This window comes from Bos indicus, chromosome 1 (assembly GCF_029378745.1).
Source record: "Bos indicus isolate NIAB-ARS_2022 breed Sahiwal x Tharparkar chromosome 1, NIAB-ARS_B.indTharparkar_mat_pri_1.0, whole genome shotgun sequence".
NCBI classification, from domain to species: Eukaryota; Metazoa; Chordata; class Mammalia; order Artiodactyla; family Bovidae; genus Bos; species Bos indicus.
In genome coordinates this window covers 58,016,639-58,038,765 of record NC_091760.1, presented here as the reverse complement: position 1 = coordinate 58,038,765, position 22,127 = coordinate 58,016,639, and the positions used below count along the sequence as shown (strand labels likewise).

At 36.9% G+C, this 22,127-nt stretch overlaps 1 protein-coding gene across 2 annotated transcripts in view; it reads left to right on the top strand.

Moving 5' to 3' along the window:
• ATG3 (autophagy related 3) overlaps window positions 1-22,127 on the top strand; it is a 34,559-nt gene that overhangs the window by 8,629 nt on the left and 3,803 nt on the right. The window contains exons 4-9 of one of the 2 annotated variants that reach the window (XM_019980463.2): window positions 1,494-1,564; window positions 12,196-12,303; window positions 14,983-15,032; window positions 17,106-17,187; window positions 21,174-21,208; window positions 21,446-21,601. In XM_019980463.2, coding sequence (XP_019836022.1) covers window positions 1,494-1,564; window positions 12,196-12,303; window positions 14,983-15,032; window positions 17,106-17,187; window positions 21,174-21,208; window positions 21,446-21,601 — 502 coding nt within the window. The remainder of the gene's footprint in view (window positions 1-1,493; window positions 1,565-12,195; window positions 12,304-14,982; window positions 15,033-17,105; window positions 17,188-21,173; window positions 21,209-21,445; window positions 21,602-22,127) is intronic. The other variant, XM_070787842.1, reaches the window with a different exon arrangement.

Below are 22,127 nucleotides of genomic sequence, written 5' to 3'. Positions count from 1 at the left end.
TGGACAGAATCATTGTTTAGCAGATAGTATTTATAGTTCCCACTTCATGAATTATGGTTGAAATAATTTTATTGTAACTTAGAACTCAGTTATATCACAGTCCAGTGTTTATGCTTCTGACTGAACTGTTGGGGCTAGAGGAACAATTTATTTTAAATCTGTGCTAGAAGCCGACCATTTCTGTGCTATATGTTCATGTTTACAGGTGCCATCATGACTGTATTATATCATCTTCCCTCAGAACTTCAGGCATTACCGTTTCATTGTTGAGTTTGACGCTTGGGAATGGTCTAAAAAATCCTAGAAGCCTGACAGATTTTTGGGGGGCATTTACTAGGTTTATCTTGTGCTCAAATCTATGATTTGAAGTTTAGATGGAAGCTTAAGGCAACAGAACTCCAAATAATTTATATTTGTGACAGATACCACATGCCACCTCAGCTCTGACCAGTTCTAGTAAGAGTCAACTCAGAATAATCTTTGAAGAAATTTCTTAGTGAGATATTCCAGAGTAGCCCCCCAAATCAGAGATGTTATGCCTGGCTCTGACCCACAGAGGGTGCACTATTCAAGAGCAGGAGCCCCAGAGTAACTTGATCCTTGCTTCTTTATACCTTCTGGTTTTATGACTATGGGCAAGGTGACTTCTTTAAGCTTTTGTTTAACGTATAAACTGGGGCTATTAATATTATTCACTTCTTAGATTTCTGGGGATTATATGAAAATAATGCATTTTGGAGTTCTAGATCCTGTACTTAATAGAAATAAAGTGAAAGTGTTAGTCGCTCAGTCCTGCCGGACTATTTGCAACCCCATGAACTGCAGCCCACCAGGCTCCTCTGTCCATGGGATTTTCCAGGCAAGGATAGTGGAGTGGGTTGCCATTTCCTTCTCCACGGGATCTTCCTAACCCAGGGATCAAACCTGGGTCTTTTGCACTTCAAAAGACAGATTCTTTATCAACTAAGCTACCGGGAAGCACTCAGTAAAAGGTTTTATTGTTTATTTCTGTCATTATTATTCTCAGCATTATCATCTGGTGATTCAAAGCATCTTATCTCTGAGTTCCAGTTTTAATACAGGAGTATGAATGTGAATTTTGTCAACTACCTACTTTGTTATGCAACATCATACAGCTATTTTTCTGCCTCCTCTTGGTCTTATGATCAGCCCTACTTTAAAAATCTGGTTCAGATTATTTTTGTTTCAAGGAAGACATAATAGTTGCTTAATATAGTTCCGTATTATCCTTTTTTTAATTTAATCTAAATTCTCTTGGTCTGTCTGCAGTCTCTTAATACATTTCACTTAAATACATTTCATTTATATTATTGCTATGCTCTTCATTGCCCCAAGATACATCACTTTTTGGATCCTTCCCAAAGCAATCCTAAAATAGTTTTCTCAGGGGTGTGGGTTGTGTGGTGTTGAGATTAACGTGATATTTTCTGTTTTTGCCTTTTAAAATATTTTTTGTATTTTGGTTTTTAAAGGGCTACAGGGGAAGAATTGAAAGTGAAGGCTTACCTACCATCAGGCAAACAATTTTTGGTCACCAAAAATGGTAAGAATTATGTTGCATATATAATTAAAAAAAAAAAAAACAACTTAGTACTTACTAAACTTTTTTTTTTTTTTACTTTTTTATTGAAGGATAATTGCTTTACAGAATTTTGTTGTTTTCTGTTAAACCACCACATGAATCAGCCATAGGTATACATATATCCCCTCCCTTTTGAATCTCCCTCCCCATCCCACCCCTCTAGGTTTATATAGAGCCCCTGTTTTGAGTTCCTGAGCCATACAGCAGATTACCATTGGCTGTCTATATTACATATGGTAATGTAAGTTTCCATGTTACTCTTTCCATACATCTCACCCTCTCCTCCCCTCTCCCCATGTGCATAAATCTATTCTCTATGTCTGTTTCTCCATTGCTGCTCTGTAAATTAATTCTTCAGAACCATTTTTCTAGATTCCGTATATGTGTGTTGTAATATGATATTTATCTTTCTCTTTCTGACTCACTACACTCTGTATAATAGTTTCTAGGGTCATCCACCTCATCAGAACTGACTCAAATGCATTCCTTTTATGGCTGAGTAATAGTCCATTGTGTATATGTACCGCAACTTTATCCATTCATCTGTTGATGGGCTTGCTTCCATGTTATAGCTATTGTAAATAGTGCTGCAGTGAACAGTGGGATACATGTGGCTTTTTCAACCCTGGTTTCCTCGGTATATGCCTAGGAGTGGGATTGTGGGGTCATATGGTGGTTTTATTCCTAGTTTTTTAAGGAATCTCTATACTGTCTTCCATAGTGGCTGTATCACTTTACATTCTCACCAACAGTGCAAGAACATTCCCTTTTCTCCATACCCTCTCCAGCATTTATTGTTTGTAGACTTTCTGATGATGGCCATTCTGACTGGTGTGAGGAGATATCTCATTGTGGTTTTGATTTGCATTTCTCTAATAATGAGTGATGTTGAGCATCTTTTCATGTGTTTGTTAGTCACCTGTATGTCTTCTTTGGAGAAACGTCTGTTTAGGTCTTTTTCCCGCTTTTTGATTGGGTTCTTTTCATCAGCATCTTGTAATTTTCTGTGTACATTTTTTTTTGTCTCCTTAGGTAAGTTTATTCCTAAATATTTAATTCTTTTTGTTGCGGTGGTAAATGGATTGACTCTTTAATTTCTCTTTCTGATTTTTCATGTTAGTATATAGAAATGCAAGTGATTTCTCAGTATTGATTTTGTATCCTGCAACTTTGTTAAATTCACTGATTAGCTCTAGTAATTTTCTGATACTGTCTTTAGGGTTTTCTATGTATAGTATCATGTCATCTGCAAACAGTGACAGCTTTACTTCTTTTCTGATCAGGATTCCTTTTATTTCTTTTACTTCTCTGACTGCTTTAGTTAGGAATTCCAGAACCATGTTGAATAGTAGTGACGAAAGTGGACACTTACCTTGTTCCTGATCTTATGGGGAAAGCTTTCAGTTTTTCACCATTGAGCATAATGTTTGCTGTAGGCTTATCATATATGGCCTTTACTGTGTTGAGGTAGATTCCTTCTGTGCCCGTTTTTTGAAGAGTTTTAATCATAAATGGGTGCTGAATTTTGTGTCAAAGGCTTTTTCTGCATCTATTGAGATGATCATATGGTTTTTATCTTTAAATTTGTTAATGTGGTGTATCACATTGAGTTATTTGCGTGTATTGAAGAATCCTTGCATTCCTGGAATAAACCCAATTTGATCATGGTATATGAGCTGTTTTGGTGTGTTGCTGAATTGTTTGCTAAAATTTTGTTAAGGATTTTTGCATCTCTGTTCATCAGTGATATTGGCCTGTAGTTTTCTCTTTTCGTGTTGTCTTTGCCTGGTTTTGGTATCAGGATGATGGTGGCCCTGTAGAGTGAGTTTGGAAGTGTTCCTTCCTCTGCAATTTTTTGAAAGAGTTTTAGAAGAATAGGCATTAGCTCGTCTCTGAATGTTTGATAGAATTCTCCTGTGAAGCCATCTGGTCCTGGGCTTTTGTTTTTTGTGAGATTTTTGATCACAGCTTCAATTTCAGTGCTTGCAATTGGGTTCATAATTTCTATTTCTTCCTGGTTCACTCTTGGAAGATTGAACTTTTCTAAGAACCTGTCCATTTCTTCCAGGCTATCCATTTTATTGCCATATAGTTGTTCGTAATAGTCTCTCATAGTCCTTTGTATTTCTTCATTGTCTGTTGTAACTTCTCCTTTTTCATTTCTAATTTTGTTGATTTGATTCTTCTCTCTTTTGTTCTGGATGAATCTGGCTAAAGGTTTGTCAATTTTATCTTCTCAAAGAACCAGCTTTTAATTTTATTAATCTTTACTGTTATTTCTTTCATTTCTTTGTCATTTATTTCTGCTGGGATCTTTATGATTTCTTTCCTTCTACTAATTTTGGGGGTTTTTGTTCTTCTGTTTTCAGTTGTTTTACTGTTTTCAGTTGTTCTAGGTGTAAAGTTAGGTTGTCTGTTTGGTTTTTTGTGTTTCTTGAGGTAGGATTGTATTGCTATAAACTTCCCTCTTAGAACTGCTTTTGCTGCATTCCCTAGGTTTTGAGTTGTGTTTTCATTGTCATTTGTTTCTAGAAATATTTTGGTTTCCCTTTTAATTTCTTCAGGAACATGTTGGTTATTTAGAAATGTGTTGTTTAATCTCCATGTGTTTGTGTTTCTTACACTTTTTTTCTTGTCATTGAAATCTAGTCTCATAGCATTGTGGTTGGAGAAGATGCTTGATATGATTTCAATTTTCTTAAATTTACTGAGGTTTGATTTGTGACCCAAGATATGGTCTGTCCTGGAGAATGTTCCATGTGCACTTGAGAGGAAGGTGTATTCTTCTGCATTTGGATGGAATGTCCTGAAGATATCAATGAGGTCCATCTCATCTAATGTATCATTTAAGACTTGTGTTTCCTTATTAATTTTCTGTTTTAATGATCTGTCCATTGGTGTGAGTGGGGTGTTAAAGTCTCCTACTATTATTGTGTTACTGTCAATTTCTCCTTTTATGTTTGTTAGTGTTTGTCTTACATATTGAGGTGTTCCTATGTTGGGTGCATAGATTTTTATAATTGTTTTGTCTTCCCCTTGGACTGATCCCTTGATCATTATATAGTGTCCTTCCTTATCGCTTTATTTTAATGTCTATTTTGTCTGATATGAGGATTGCTACTCCAGCTTTCTTTTACTTCCCATTTGCATGGAATGTATTTTTCCATTCTCTCACTTTCAGTCTATATGTGTCCTTAGATCTGAAGTGGGTTTCTTGTAGACAGCCTGTATATGGGTCTTGTTTTTGTATCCATTCTGCCAGTCTGTGTCTTTTGGTTGGAGCATTTAATCATTTACATTTAATTATTGATATATATGTTCCTGTTGCCATTTTCTTAATTGTTTGGGGTTGATCTTGTAGATCTTTTTTCTTCTCTTATGTTCCTTGACTATATAAATCCGTTGAACATGTTGTAAAGCTGGTTTGTTGGTACTGAATTCTCTTAACGTTTGCTTGTCTGAAAAGCTTTTTATTTCTCCATCAATTTTGAATGAGGTCCTTGCCAGGTACAGTAATCTTGGTTGTAGATGTTCCGCTCTCATTACTTTAAATATATCCTGCCATTCCTTCTGGCCTGCAGTTCCTGCTGAAAGATCAGCTGTTAAACGTATGGGGTTTCCCTTGTATGTTACTTGTTGCTTCTCCCTTGCTGCTTTTAATATTCTTTCTTTGTGTCTAGTCTTTGTTAGTTTGATTAGTGTGTGTCTTGGCATGTTTCTCCTTGGGTTTATCCTGTATGGGATTCTTTGTACCTCTTGGACTTGATTATTTCCTTTTCCATATTGGGAAAATTTTCAACTATAATTTCTTCAAAAATTTTCTCATACCCTTTCTTTTTCTCTTTTTCTGGGACCCCTGTAATTTGAATGCTTGTACATGTGATATGGTCCCAGAGGTCTCTGAGACTGTCTTCAGTTCTTTTCATTCTTTCTATTTTATTTTGCCCTTCAAAAGTTATTTCCAGCTCACTGATTCATTCTGCTTCAGATATTCTGCCATTGATTCCTTCTAGAGAATTTTCAATTTCAGTAATTGTGTTGTTTGTCTCTGTATGTTTCTTCTTTAATTCTAGGTCTTTGTTAGTTGATTCTTGAGTTTTTTCCATTTTGTTTCCAAGGTTTTTGGTCATCTTACTATCATCATTCTGAATTCTTTTCCAGGTAGTTTGCCTATTTTCTCTTCATTTATTTGGACTTCTGTGTTTCTGGTTTGTTCCTTCATTTGTGTAGCATTTCTCTGCTGTTTCTTTTTTTTTTTTTTTAACTTACTGTTTGTTTATTTGTTTGTTATTCCTCTGATGTGCAAGGCTGAGTGAAGTGATAATCCTGTCTGCTGATGACTGTATTTTTGTTCTGTTTGTTTAGATGAGGCGTCCTGCACAGGGTACTACTGGTGGTTGGGTGATGCTGGGTCTTGTATTCAGGTGATTTCCTTTATGGGAGTTCTCACTATTTGATACTCCCTAGGGTTAGTTCTCTGGTAATCTAGGGTCTTGGAGTCAGTGCTCCCACTCCAAAGGCTCAGGATTTGATCTCTGGTCAGGAATGAAGATTCCACAAGTGGTTTGTTATGGCATTAAGTAAGATTAGAACAAATATCCCAAATGAGAAACCAAAGATGAACCTCAGACAAATGGCAGTTATAAAATCAGGCAAATAATACTTAAAATAATGGTATATACTCATATACATATATACCCATGAGCAAAGTCAAAACAGTCCAACAAAATAAAGTACAATAGATTGACCCAGCGAACATGGGAAATCAAAGGTTATATTTACCAGTTAAGAACAACACTAACTAAAGCACAAACTGGAAAACAAAACTAAAGCAAGGTGCCAGTTGGGAATAAAGCAATGAAAATAATAGTAACAAATACGTTGAGAGGAAAGAAAGACAGGAAAGAAAGAGTAGCTATGCAATGTTAAATAAAGGTAGATGAAGACGATTTATATACATTGAAGATTAACTGCAAGGGGAAAAGGAACAGTAGGAAAGGCAAACAAAGGAAGAAAAGTAGAAAGTATAACAGATTTAAGAAAATTATAATTATGAAATAGAGAAAAGAAAAAATACAGAAGAAGAAAGAGAAAAGAAAGAAAAGGAAAACTCCACAAAACTTCAAAGGCCCAATGTAGAGGCAGAGGTTTATAATGACTATTAAAAGTGTTACTGGATATACACATGTATATATACACCCATAAGCAAATTCAAAACAGTCCAACAAAAATAAAGTACAGTAGATTGACCTGGTGAACAAAGGGAACCAAAAATTATATCTATCAGAACAAAATTTTATAAAGCACAAACTGGAAAACAAAACTAAAGCAAGGTGCTAATTAGGGTAGAAAGCAATGTAAATAAAACTAACAAATATGTTGAGACTAAAGTAAAGAAGGAAAAGAAAGAAAAAATAGATATGCAAAGTTAAATAGACATAGATAAAGAAGATTTATATATATTAAAGGTTAACTGCAAGGGGAAAAGAACAGTAGGAAAAGCAAACGGAGGAATAAATGTAGAAAAATAATAATAGGTTTAAAAAATTAAAACTAAAAAAGAACTCACCTAACTGCAAAAGCCCAATATAGAGGCAGAGGTTTATAACAGCAATAAAAAATGTGACTTAAGGGGGAAAAAAGGCTCAAAAGCTTAGTTAGATTTCATAGTACCAATAAAATTGACAACTACAACAGAGGGAGGGGGAAAAAAATCCAGAAGAATCTACAGAACAAGTCAAAACATAAGAATAAATGTTTTTCTTGAGTCACTGCTGTCAGAGTACTTTCCCTCACTGGGAGTCGCAGTTCACCTCACCTCCCTAGGATGCCCTTTAACACTGTGCTGATCTCTGGACCTGCTGTGAGGGCAGCTCAGATTCTAATCTGGTCCTTGTATGTGTTCTTGCCTCCAACGTCCACAGCTATCAGAACTCGTGCGTTTTCTTTTGTGGGAGCTCTCAATGACCTTTTTTATATTCCACAGACTCAAAATCTGCCTAGTTGATTGTGTGGATTTAATCTGCAGCTTGTACAGCTGGTAGGAGGGTTTGGGTCTTTTTCCTTAGTGACACTGCCCTGGGTTTCAATTATGGTTTTATTTCCACCTCTGGATATGGGTTGTCCACTGGGGTTTGCTCCTGAGGCTGCCCTGGAGGGCTGCCCCTGTGAGGGGCAGGTGTGGAGGTAGTGCAGCTGCTTGAGTCGCAGGGGTTCTGGCAGCACCAGGTACTCAGAGGAGTTGGGGGCTCAGGCAGCAGGAAATACAGTGCTCTAGAAGGGTTTGGCAACTAGTATTGGCCAATATTGGAGAAGGAAATGGCAACCCACTCTAGTGTTCTTGCCTGGAGAATTCCAGGGACAGAGGAGCCTGGTGGACTGTCGTCTTTGGGGTTGCACAGAGTCAGACACGACTGAAGCGACTTAGCAGCAGCAGCAGCATAGGCCAATATGCTCCAGTATTCTTGCCTGGAGAACCCCCGTCCCTGACAGAGAAGGCTGGCAGGCCACAGCCCACAGGGTCACAGAGAGTTCGACATAACCTAAGAGACCCTGTGTGCATAGACACGACTTTTTTTTGCCTGTGGCAGCTCTACCCCAGTGAGAGTTCAGCATGAAGGTAGCGCAGCTGCTTGGCTTGCGGGTACCCTCGCGGCGCCAAGTGTGCAAGGACACGGACTACCTCTGCCGCAGGAGTTATGGCCCTATCAGTTTTTTTGAGCCTTTTGTAGCTGGTGATCAGAAGACCTATTTGGCCAGTCTTTGTCTGTAGTAGCTCTGCCCAGATAGGCACTTACAGGGCTCCCTTGTGTGGGGTCCTTCTCTGTTGTTTGGTACATCAGGCACATAGAGGGGCCCCCTGCCTGGGATCCTGCTCTGTAGATTGGCGCATCAGGCACTTAAAGGGGCACCGTGGGTGGGGTCCTACTCTCTAATTCAGTGCATCAGACATTTGATGGGCCAGCCTTTCTGTTGTTCAGGGGCTGATGCTGGCATGTCAGGGGAGAGAGATTATGATTATGGCTCTACCCCCTACACATGACTCAGCCGTATTGCCTTGCTTCCTTGGCTGCCTGGCTCTCCTCCATCGGCATTTCCCACCACAGACTCCTCCTTCACATCCCCTCAGTCCATCTCTCCGCAGTCAACAGCAGCCCTCACCCTGGGATTGCTCCACGATCCCTAAACTCCAGTTCCCAGCCACTGCGCTGTGTAGGGTATGTATGGCTGCGGCAAGGACTGTCTGATTCTCATTCCATTATAGTCAGTCAGTTCAGTTGCTCGGTCGTGTCAACTCTTTGTGACCAATGGACTGCAACACACCAGGCCTCCCTATCCATCACCAACTCCCGAAGTTTACTCACTCATGTCCATTGAGTCAGTGATGCCATCCAACCATCTCATCCTTTGCCCTCAGTGAGTGGGGGAACTGAAGCAGAGGTCTGATCCCCACATTGGGGTGTCTGAGTCACAGGAGAAACATTTAAGGCTAAGAGGGAAACAGCTGATTTGTGACAGCCTAAATGGCTCCAAAATCATTGCAGATGATGACTGCAGCCATGAAATTAAAAGGCCTTTGCTCCTTGGAAGAAAAGCACTTCTGTGTCCGAAGGTGTATTCCTGATGTATCCATGGAGAGAGATGTATTCCACGTCCACCTGCTACTCTGCCATCTTGTTCCTCTTCCTTACCGATTGTAATTTGTGCTTAAAGTTGTACTTCTAGCTTCTCTCCGACAGAAAGTTGGAAATTTAATGACATTCTGAATGTTATATGAAAGTGAAAGTCATTCAGTCATGTCCGACTCTTTGTGACCTCATGGACAGTCCATGGAATTCTCCAGGCCAGAATACTGGAGTGGGTAGCCTTTCCCTATGGTAAAGTTTTTTTTTCCTATGGATTTTCTATGGTAGACTATTTTTTTCCATACTTGATTTTATCTCCATTTTGTTATTTTCTTTTTGCCAAAAAGTGTAGATTGATGATGGGAATGGCTCTAAGCAAAATTGGACTTCTTATTGGGCTTTTTTTTTTTTTTTTTTTTTTGCTGCACTGACTGCAATGGCATACAGGATCTTAGTTCCCTGGCCAGAGATTGAATCCATGCTGCCTCCAGTGGAAGTGCAGAGTCATATCAGCAGGACTGCCAAGGAAGTCCCCTTGTTGAACCTTTTTTTTTTTTTAATGTATTTATTTTAATTGGAGGTTAATTACTTTACAATATTGTATTTGTTTTGCCATACACTGACATGAATCTGCCACGGGTGTACATGTGTTACCCACCTCCCTTCCCATCCCATCCCTCTGGGTCATCCCAGTGCATCAGCCCCGAGCATCCTGTATCATGCATTGAACCTGGACTGGCGATTCGTTTCTTATATGATATTATACATGTTTCCATGCCATTCCCCCAAATCATCCCACCCTCTCCCTCTCTCACAGAGTCCAAAAGACTGTTCTATACATCTGTGTCTCTTTTGCTGTCTCGCATACAGGGTTATCGTTACCATCTTTCTAACTTCCATATATATGTGTTAGTATACTGTATTGGTGTTTTTCTTTCTGGCTTACTTCACTCTGTATAATAGGCTCCAGTTTCATCCACCTCATTAGAACTGATTCAAATGAATTCTTTTTAATGGCTGAGTAATACTCCATTGTGTATATGTACCACAGCTTTCTTATCCATTCGTCTGCTGATGGACATCTAGGTTGCGTCCATGTCCTGGCTATTATAAACAGTGCTGCGAGGAACATTGGGGTACACGTGTCTCTTTCCCTTCCGGTTTTCTCAGTGTGTATGCCCAGCAGTGGGATTGCTGGGTCATAAGGCAATTCTGTTTCCAGTTTTTTAAGGAATCTCCACACTCTTCTCCATAGTGGCTGTACTAGTTTGCATTCCCACCAACAGTGTAAGAGGGCTCCCTTTTCTCCACACCCTCTGCAGCATTTATTGCTTGTAGACTTTTGGATAGCTACCATTCTGACCGGCGTGAGATGGTACCTCATTGTGGTTTTGATTTGCGTTTCTCTGATAATGAGTGATGTTGAGCATCTTTTCATATGTTTGTTAGCCATCTGTATGTCTTCTTTGGAGAAATGTCTATTTAGTTCTTCAGCCCATTTTTTGATTGGGTCATTTATTTTTCTGGAATTGAGCTACAGGAGTTACTTGTATTTTTGAGATTAGTTGTTTGTCAGTTGCTTCATTTGCTATTATTTTCTCCCATTCTGAAGGCTGTCTTTTCACCATACACAAAAATAAACTCAAAATGGATTAAAGATCTAAACATAAGACCTTCAGAAACTATAAAACTCCTAGAGGAGAACATAGGCAAAACACTCTCTGACATAAATCACAGCAGGATCCTCTATGACCCACCTCTCAGAATATTGGAAATAAAAGCAAAAATAAATAAATGGGACCTAATTAAAAGCTTCTGCACAACAAAGGAAACTATAAGCAAGGTGAAAAGACACCCTTGTTGGACCTTTTAAGTGGACTTCATAATTATAATCTTTTCAGCTACTTAATATCAGTCTTTTTTAAACCTAAGTTTTTCATGGAAGGTATAATTGATACTACTTTTGATATCTAAAATCTCAAAGCTAGAGGTTTTATTATCCATTGTATCATTGAAAGATTACCTGTAGGCACAAACGTGTTTCTGAAACAAGTATTTATGAAATTAATGAGGTTATTATGAAGCTAATTTGAAAACATCAAAAGGTTGTTACATTCACAGTCTAATGACATATAACAATGCATTGATTTGTGTTCTACTCATTATAGGAAAGGCAAAATATGTACAAAACATCACTTTTGTATCAATACAGTTTATATCAATATAGTTTTTGATGGGATTGGTCAGTTTATATCAATATAGTTTTTGATGGGATTGGTCATGTCTATCTTGCTTGTTTTTAAAAAAAATCAAGAGATTAATAGCACTTTGGTGACCCCACACTGCAATGTTTTTACCTTATAATTTTTCAGTTTTAGGCTTATGTGAATAATACCTGTTGATCGAAGCATATGCTATATGAAGAACTTGGCACCAATTTGTGTAAGAGAGTAAAATTTAGCAGATTAGTGAACTTTACACTGGTTTATCCATTATTAATAGCTGGAGCTTAAATACAAATTATGAAGCTCATATTGAAAGTTACTTTAACGTTGTAAACCAGAGGTCACCTCTACCACCTCTGAGTATGACAAGTAGTGCCTCCATGTTCTGAGAGTAAAGTACTAAAATGATATGTTATTCATTAGCCTGAGGTTGAACAATGTCATCTCTGACTTCAGGTTTGCTGATCACAGATCATAAAGGTAGAGCATACTTTGAACACTCTCAGTAGAGCCTTTCTACTTGTCTTCTCACAAAGCTATTTAGGGAAAGATAAGTGTCATCAAATAATTATATGTCTGTTGATTGAGTGTAACTCTTAAATACTCTTATTAGAAATAAAATATAATATTCACTTAATATTTTGATGGTAGGAATATATTTTGTGGAATAAACTCTCTTTTAAAAATGGATTTACAGAAAGCAGAATATATCCTAGTAACTGCCCTTGGCATTTCTTTATAGTTCCATGCTATAAGCGGTGTAAACAGATGGAATATTCAGATGAATTGGAAGCTATCATTGAAGAAGATGATGGCGATGGGGGATGGGTAGATACTTATCATAATACAGGTAAGAGGAGAATAGAATGGCATGTGTTTAATTTCTTTTAAACTCTTTTGCAATCTTTTATAACAGCCTTGATTTAAAAAATAAAGCAACACAAGGTATAGTTTTGTACCAGAAGATTTTTATGTGAAAAGAAGCTGGAGAACAAATTAGGAAAAAATGCCTTTGGAGTGTACCACATTTTATAGTACTGTGCTGCTTGCCACTATGCACTGCCAAATATACCATGAAGGCAAAATTATTGCTTTCAGTTGAGATTCACTGCAGTAGTCAGAATGCTAAATAATCTGCACAGGAAAAAGTACCTCTTTCAGTTCGTTTTTCCTCTGCTCAGGAAAGGACACTGCCATCTGTTTCCTTAAATGATTCAAAAACAGATTCAGGACCTGAGTTCCTTGAAGCTTTCTTGTTCCTTAATGAGTTGAATATTGTTATGTCAAGGCCTAGAGAAACTAGCAGTTTGAACAACTTCTTAAAATAATTTCAAAATCATCTTCTTTCCTCAACTGAATAGTGCTGTTAGACTTTTTGTATGTTTTTTCCCCTGCATCTTCCAAAAATCTTTCCATTTTTCTGTTTTTGTCTTCATTACTGGAAGATGTGGATGGCATGTCTGTAAGAAATTGCCTGTTGATAGAGTAGAGCCACTGGTTATAGCACTGTGTTTCTGATGTCAAGTTAGCCTCTCAGTTGTCTAGTTGTATTCCTTAATCCCTGTCCCAGAATCCAGGTGCATATTTACAAAGGCATTCATCACAGAGATAAGCAGGTGTTGGAATGATTGTGCTGTGCTGTCCTTAGTCAGTCAGTTGTGTCCAATCCTTTCCATGGACTGTAGCCTGCCAGGCTCCTCTGTCCATGAGGATTCTCCAGGCCAGAATACTGGAGTGGGTTGCCGGATAACCCTTCCTCCAGGGAATCTTCCCAACCCAGGGATTGAACCAGGTCTCCACATTGCAGGTGGATTCTTTACAGTCTGAGCTACCAGGGTAGCCCAAGAATACTAGAGTGGGTAGCCTATCCCTTCTCCAGGGGATCTTCCTGACACAGGAATCAAACTGGGGTGTCCTGCATTGCAGGCAGATTCTTCACCCTCTAAGCCATTAGGGAAGTCCTTTTACATGATTGTGGAAGCTAGCAATTCTGAAATGTAAAGGACAGGCTGGCCAGCAGCCTAAAGACTGGTAATGGTCAGTTGATACAGCTAGAGTCTGAGGCCAGTCTGGAAGTAGAATTAATTCCTCTAGAGACTGTCTTTTTTTCTTAAGAAAAAAAGTCTATTAAGAGACTAAGTCTCTTTTTCTTAACCATCTGCTGATTGAATGAGGCTCACCTACATTATGGAGAGTGATCTGCTTTACTCTTAAGTATACTGATTTAAATGTTAAGCACGTTTAAAAAATAACCTTCAGAAGTAACATTTAGACTGCTGTTTGATCAAACTATGGGATACAATAACCTACCCAAGTTGACATATGAGATTAACCATCACAACTGGTACAGTGTTACCTTCATAAGAATCCTTTCAGCTTTCTTTTTCTTTTCCAATGTGTCCTCCTTTTAGGAGAGTCTGATTTAATGGGATGCTACTGCATTATATTTAGATGGATTGAAGAGGTTTATTTTGTTGGTTTCTGTGAAGTAGTCTCAGTGAGTTGTAATAGAAATCCATTATGTTAATAATCATACCTATTATAAAATAATTTCTAGAAAAACTACTCTGATATAAAAGCTTTATGCTTGAGCTATGGATTGTGACTGACATTTTCTATTTGAAAGTAACTCTTTGGATTGGATATATTGAACAGATATATCAAAGCTTCAGAAGATAAACAAAGGAGCAAAGCAATATTTCGTGTTTAGGGTTTTTTTTTTTTTCCTTTACTGTTTCCCATCCTTGTTGAATCATTTGAAAACACTGATGGATGTCTTGAATTAGAAATATTATTTAGCTGACTTATGATCCTGCCATCTTCTTAATGTCACCTTCATTGAGACAAGTGGTTTCCAAGGTAGCTGTTTAATGAGGTACAGTGGACAGAGCACTGAACCGAAGAGTAGGTGTGGATTTGAATCCCAGGTTCTTCATGTAACTGTGAGATTTATACAAGTTTCTTTCTCTGGAGACTTCATTTCTTTATAGGGAGAAACCATTACCGTGACTACTTTACAAAACAGTGTTTGTGAGAACTATATAAAATACAGAAGCAGTAAAATAGAAAGTCTTATATAAATCTGATGTGAATATTACTTCCTTTGGATGTCCTAGATCTCTGAAGCAAATAACATATTTAACATAACCATTATCTTACTCAGAAAATTTCATTGCAGGTTATATGACCCCTATAGTCTCTTTACTTTGTGAGAATATTTATTTTGATAGGCTCACACAAGGGAAGTAAATATAATAAATGAAGGATACTAAATGAGGAAAGATAGGCTAGGATAATTTATGGTAAAATATTAAACTGATATTTTAAAAGTTATTTAATTTTGAGAAGTACCTTTGTGATTATTTATTACCATTAGAGTTCATTTGTAAAAGTTCTGCTAACATTGCTTTCTCATTTCAGAGAATTTTGAGAATTTGGATAATGTTAAAAGTTTTTATATTGCTCAAATCAGGTAAATTGAAGATCTTTACAACTTAATTTTAGTTATTTTCTGCTGAATTTTAAACAGGTATTGCAGGAATAACCGAAGCAGTTAAGGAGATTACACTGGAAAGCAAGGTAATGGTTAATTAGTTATGTTTTTAAATTCAGTGACCTAGTTATTTGCTTGTATATTTATTTTGAGGTTATTCATATCATTCATATGCAAACTCTTACTATCAGTATTTATTATCAACTCTTTTAAATTCCAGCTATTTTATTTCCTCTTATTTTTCTGCATCAGCATACCAAAACACTACTGTTTTCCCAGAGCTTCTCTTTTCTTTACTCTGTCAAATGGTTAAGAAAAACATTTTTTTGAGACTGTAACTGGTTAAAATCTATAAATTTTTACTATTTGGGAAGATTTCTAGGCCAGTTTACAAGAAATGGCTTTTTATTTTTAAACAAAAGTCCCACACATTCTGTAAGTGGAGGTTTTTGAGGGGATTTACTTACTTGCTGATTACTTTAATAGATTGCTGATATAAATATCGTGTTTAAATTTGTAGTTTAAACATTGTCTTAAGCAGTTTATTCATTTCTTCTGAAGTTTCTTAATTTACTGCTGATTTGAGGGATTCTTATTTTTTGTTCTGTTTTTCATTTTGAAAATTTAAAGGAAGCTTTATAGCATCCAAAATCATGACGTTTTGAATGAGTGAAAGCTAAATCACTTGGGTTATATTGTACAGTTTATTTGAAGGAAGGGTAAAAATATACAATTGGGTAGAAATTTTCTGCTTGAAACTTTTCAGTAATTTAGACTATCTATATTAGCTTTTCATTTCTAAAGAATATTTATAGTTGTCTTCATATTTTTATATAGTTGTTTGAAATATAATGCAAAACACTTTCACCTTTATATTTTCTTAACTATTTTGTTAAATAGTCCATTCTCGTAGAGGATAGACTATTTGACAGAGTAACCATTCTTTCTGTCTTTCTGAAACAGCCGCAGCAGTTCCTAGTTTAAGATCATCGTCTTTGTGTGTTTTTGTCACTTGGATCTTTTGGGATTTGTTACTGGGGCTTAACAGAAGGTGTTAAAAACCCAAACAAGGTTTTTTCTTTTTTTTCCCAGGGTACAATTTAATGCTTGCTAGGGATTACGGTTCAGTTCATTAGTCTGAGAATTCATCCTTTTGAAGTTCTGCTTTTTGGAGAATTTGACTAAGGAGAAATTACATAAATGGCTTTGCTGCTTCAGAAGCTCTTGTTTATTCTAGCGATTAATGTGTATGGATCAGACTTTGGGAATAATAAATGGCAGAGTGTGGATCCATTGTTTTGATAGGTTTATGATAAACCCTCTCAGGAATTTGTAATAAATTTAATAATGGTTTATATGGTACTTAGTATCCCACTTAGCATTCTCATGTCTTACTAATGGTTGAGTACTTGGAATAATTTACAACTAGAATTTATCTTCCCTGTCATTTCCTATTTAATACAGAATTTACATGATTTTTTTAAATAATTTAGTGCTTAGAATACATACTATTAAAATAAAATTATAAATTAGGTGAAACTAAACGTCCAGTTTTTTGACCTACTACATTGACTTCAGATTTTTAGAATATTAATTTTGTGAAAGTGATAATTGTATATTATATTAGGCTTGTCTTTGGTTAGCATTATGTCATTTTGATGCAGATATAGTTAAGAAATTGAACTAAAATCTTATATGTTATAATAATTGTAATTGCTTAATTCAACCAGGAATGTTAAATTAGAGAATACGATAGTATTTGATTTATAATAATAATAACATATAAATGTATTGTGATTTATAAATATATATATTTATATATTTTTTCTCCTTTAAGTGTATGAGTTAACTTTGAACTGACTTTCTAATACTGGTGAATTGGTTAGCTAGAAATATTGTTTTGTCAGAAGTGCAACCGGCAACAATTTTTAAATGACTCCTGGTGCTTCTATACTTTTTGTATTTTTCAGTCACAGTGGTTAGCACATGGTTTTTAATGATTGGTTTATGGGTTTATCATGAAGTAGGAGTTTTTTGAGTATAAGAAATATCTCATCATGCTTACTTTTGCAGTGGTTGGTACTGTGCTGGCATGTGGGTGCTCAGTATTTGAACTCATGAACATTTTTAAATGACTTTAAATTTAATTAATTTCAAAGGACAGTATAAAACTCCAAGATTGCTCAGCTTTATGTGAGGAGGAGGAAGAGGAAGATGAAGGAGAAGCTGCAGATATGGAAGGTATTTGTGTTATGGATTTGTTTTAATCACAATAGAGTATTGATTGTAGACTACATGTAATTGGTATGGATTAAGAATTCTACTTTATTGAGTTCTGAATTTTAACATTTAACAGCCTAGAGAGGATTTGTTTAGTTTAAATTTAATCAGTGCAGAACTTACCTTGCTCTTAGACTTTACCCAGAGCATGGCCTTGATAGCATCATTTCTGCTGGATCAGTATTGATCATAAATATTTAATGCTGGAGATAGCCATAAGATACAGATTCTTAAGCTAATTCCTAAATTCTTTCAGAACAGAAGAAAATTTGTTTAGGGATTTAGTATTTTCTTTTTCCTTTTTGATAGCATCTTACTACTTAAACCTTATGATAGTTATTCTTAATGGGGCCTTTTGAATCCTCCCACTGCTTCCTAAGAATCGGAAGTGCCTTCCTAGGATTGCCAGTTGAGACTTAATGTGTTAGTAAATAATTGTTACAAGAGATTGAAACCCATTGTACTAACAGAACACAGTAATACAGGTCTAAAAGTATATGGCTATTCAAAACTTCATATTTTATTAGCATGATAATCTTTAATATGAAATTTCAGATATTTAAAAGTAGATGGAAGAAATTGCTGTCACCAGGACAACCTCTCTATTAAGCCCAATCTGTCTTTATAGTACTTACCTTCTCTGTATATTTGTTTGATTCTGTTAACCTTTTCCTCCCTTGGTTTTTATAACATGGAATTTTCCTTCTCCTTCCTTGACTGTTTCTTCTAAGTCTTCTTCCCAGGCTCTTTTACTTCTGCTTAGCTGTTAAATGTTGCTATTTTATGGTATTTCACTCTCTTTTTCTGCTCACTCCCTACACTCCCAGGTAGATTTTTATCTACTCTTGTAACTTCTGTAATTGGAGACTGTAGTCTGGCAGGAAGAATGGTGTGTAAAATGCATTAGATTTTCTATGAGAGTTTAAATATGAATATATGTATGTATAGAGAGAGGGTTAGCAGTTGGAAAAAAGAAGAGAATATGAAAAAGGACAGCGCAGGCATTTTGGAGGCTGTAAAGTGGCCAGATCCCCCCAGTACCTAGAATTTAGTGAGATAGAATGCAGAAGTAGAAGATAGTATCTGTAGAGATGGCAAGTGGTGTCTGCTGAAGAGGCAGTGGCAGCTTAGCCTAATCAACCAGAGTAGCCTTGACTTAAAAAGTGAAAGTGTTAGTTGCTGAGTTGTGTCTGACTCTTTGTGACCTCATGGGTTGGACTGTAGCCTGCCAGGCTCCTCTGTCCACAGGGATTCTCCAGGCAAGAATACTGGAGTGCGTTACATGCCCTCCTCCAGGGCATCTTCCCAACCCAGGGATCAAACTCAGGTCTCCCACATTGCTGGAAGGTTCTTTTACCATCTGAGCCACCAGGGAATCCTTTGACTTAAAAGTACCTTTCAAAAAGAATTAAGTAACTTTCAGTTTTGTTTCCTAAATTACTTTTGAGCTTCCATGAAACCTAGCTGTATATCTGTTCCTGGAGTCTAGTGAGAATTTTATCCTTATTTCCATGTATACTTCTATTCGTTGAAGAAATCCAGATGAGTTTACTTGTAACCAAAATTGATCACAGGAAACTCATATACCATGTCTACACTCAAGACATCCACGACTAAACCCCAACCCAGATCTACTCATTTAGATTGATTTCCACATGGAAGTCTCATAGTTGTCAGACCACCTTCTTGCACAAATGCTCATTTCTGGATTCTGTCTCTCAATGGTATACAGTTGTTAAGTTGGAGCAGGAAACGTTATGAATAAAGTACTGTTTTAGTACTTCAATACTTTGGCCACCTGATGTGAAGAACTGACTCGTAAGAAAAGACCCTGATGCTAGGCAAGATTGAAGACAGGAGAAGGGGATGACAGAGGATGAGATGGTTGGATGGCGTCACGAACTTGATGGACATGAGCTTGAGCAAGCTTCGGGGTTGGTGATGGACAGGGAAGCCTGGTGTGCTGCAGTGCATGTGGTTGCAAAGAGTCGGACATAACTGAGCAATTGAACTGAACTGAACAGTTTTTAGAGTTCAAGCTATAGAATTGCCTTAAATATCTGACCACCTTCTAGTATGTTTGTTACATTTCCCTTGGATAGAATTAAAGAATTGCTATATATGGAATTTTGCTTAAAAAGTGTCATTGGTACCTAATATAACAGTTAATTTTCATCCATTTTTCAGCAAATATTTATTGAGCAAGACAGTGTCTATATATCGGATACTACATTTGGTGGTGGAGATAAAGCAGTAGACATGATCTCAGAGAGCTAATATTTGATTTAGGGGACACAGACAAAACAATAGATAAAGCAAAACATAAACTGTCTCAGATGGTTATAAGTGTTAGGGAGAAAAGTAAAGGCAGGCAGAAATAGGGAGTCTTGTAGTAGGATGAGTGTTGTAATTTTTAAATAGGTTGGTTAAGAGAAACGTCACTGAGGATATGCCTTTTGAGTATAGCCTGACAAGTAAGCGGACAAACTGTTTGATTATCTGAGGAAGAGTACAAAGGCCCTAAAGTGGGAACACATATGACTTATATAAATACTGCAAGGAGACTCCTATTTTTAGAGAGGCGCGAGGAGAGGGTAATAAGGCATGGAGTTAAGAGAGGTAACCTGGGAACCAGATGGTGTAGGGCCCTGGCTTTAACTCTGAGATGAGAAGCTGTTGGGGTTTTTTTAAGTAAAGGAACAACAGAATGAGATTTTAAGATGGCTATGACTGCAGTGTTGAGAATAAAGACTGAATGGGTGTGGGACAACAGTTAGGTGTCTATTTTGATAATCTAGGCAAGAAACGACTGTGACATGGGCTCAGGTGGTAACTGGAGGTGATGAGAAACTGAGGATTCTAGATATTTTGAGGGTAGGGCCAAAAGAGTATTTGTTGCTGGGTTGAATGTGACACGAGTGGTCACGTGTGACTCCAGGGTTTTTGACCTGAGTGTGTAGAATGATGTTATTCAGATGGGGAATGAATGGCTTTGGAGAGGAAGTCAGGAGCTCAGTTTTTGACATGTGATACTTGTGCTGCCCCCTAGTCATTCATTCGAGTCATAAACAAATAGTTGGGTATCAATGTTTGCAGTAAGGGAATAAATTCAAGAGTCATCAGCATTTAAAGTCATTGGGACTAGATGAAATCTTTAAGGGAGTTGGTGTGGATGAAGAAGAGGCAAGTTCCAAAAACTCAGCTTTCGGTTACTGTAGATGTTGAACAGGACCAGCATAGGAGATCGTGAAGGAAAAGTTAGTGAGGTGGGAGGAAAGCAAGGAAAATGTAGTATCTTAAAGGCTGAGGAAGGAAAACGTTGCAAGGAAGAAGAAATAAATCATGCCAGATGTTCTTAAGAGGCGAAGAGTTGACTCATTGGAAAAGACCCTGATGCTGGAAGGGATTGGGGGTAGGAGGAGAAGGGGACGACAGAGGATGAGATGGCTGGATGGCATCACTGACTCGATGGACGTGAGTCTGAGTGAATTCCAGGAGTTGGTGATGGACAGGGAGGCTTGGTGTGCTGTGATTCATGGGTTCGCAAAGAGTCGGACACGACTGAGCAACTGAACTGAACTGAAGATGAAAACGAGGAATTTACCACTGGATTCAGCAAGTAGAAGTCACTGATGACCTTAACGAGCATGTCTTACGCAGTTATATAAATATCCTTGCGTACCCTATGGAGTCACCAAGGACCCTGTAGTATTATTGTGCCACTTGGTATTAGTAATAGATCAAGCCTCAAGTATGCTGACTTTCTCTGGCACTGTTAGGTAGAGTATCTGCTTCTTTAGAAATATAGAATTAGCTCTCTCATTTATTCAGTATCTTCAGTCGAAACTAAAGCAAAAACCCAGGTTTTGCATTCTCTGAAGTAATATGTAATTTGGTTTAGGAAATTATTTTGAACTTGATTAATCTTTTGTTGCTTTTTATAACAGAATATGAAGAGAGTGGATTGTTGGAAACAGATGAGGTTTGTAAATCGAGTTTTCTTTAGTTAATTTTTAACGAGTAAACTTGGGGATTAGTGTTCCTAATATCTTGATCTATCAAATGAGTTTTTTATGTGTACTTTGTTTATAGCATGTAACATTTTAGCTTTGAATTTTGTTATATCTGCTGTTGAATAAAAAATACATAGGATGGGAAGATTTGCCAAAACACCACATAGTGATTTTAATGGTTGTAAATTTTTCTCCACTATTACCAGGCTACTCTAGATACAAGGAAAATAGTAGAAGCTTGTAAAGCTAAAACTGATGCTGGAGGTGAGGATGCTATTTTGCAAACCAGAACTTATGACCTTTACATCACTTATGATAAATATTACCAGACACCACGACTATGGTTGTTCGGCTATGATGAGGTAAAACTAAAGAAAAATTTATTTTAGTGTAAATATTTAAAATTTGAGGGTTGAATTCTTTTGTCATTAAGTCCATGGGTATATATTTTGGCCTTTAAAGTTTTAGGAATCATTTGTTTTGTTATTTTGTGATTAATGTTGAATTCGATTCTTATTTTGAAGAAACTAGGAATTATTCAATGTGAAACAACACTGCTAAGGATTAAACAGAAATAATCTGTTAACGTTTATTCCTTGGTCCCTAGAGCTTACCCCTTCGAAATGTGAAGAAAATTGAAGTTGGTTTGTAATAAAGGAAAACTAAAATAAAATTAACTTGTTTAACCTGTCATTCCAGTGACTATAAATGGAAAACAAGTAGGCCTAAAAGATGTTATAAAGTTATAAAATGTTTTGATAGCTCTGAACTTGCCTTTTTGTGGACTTTTTTCTGTATTAGATGATAGCTGATGTCACATAGCCTTGATGGACAGACTCTCTTCCCTGCCTACTTGGTACTTTGCCCCAAATGATCTGGTGATTCTAA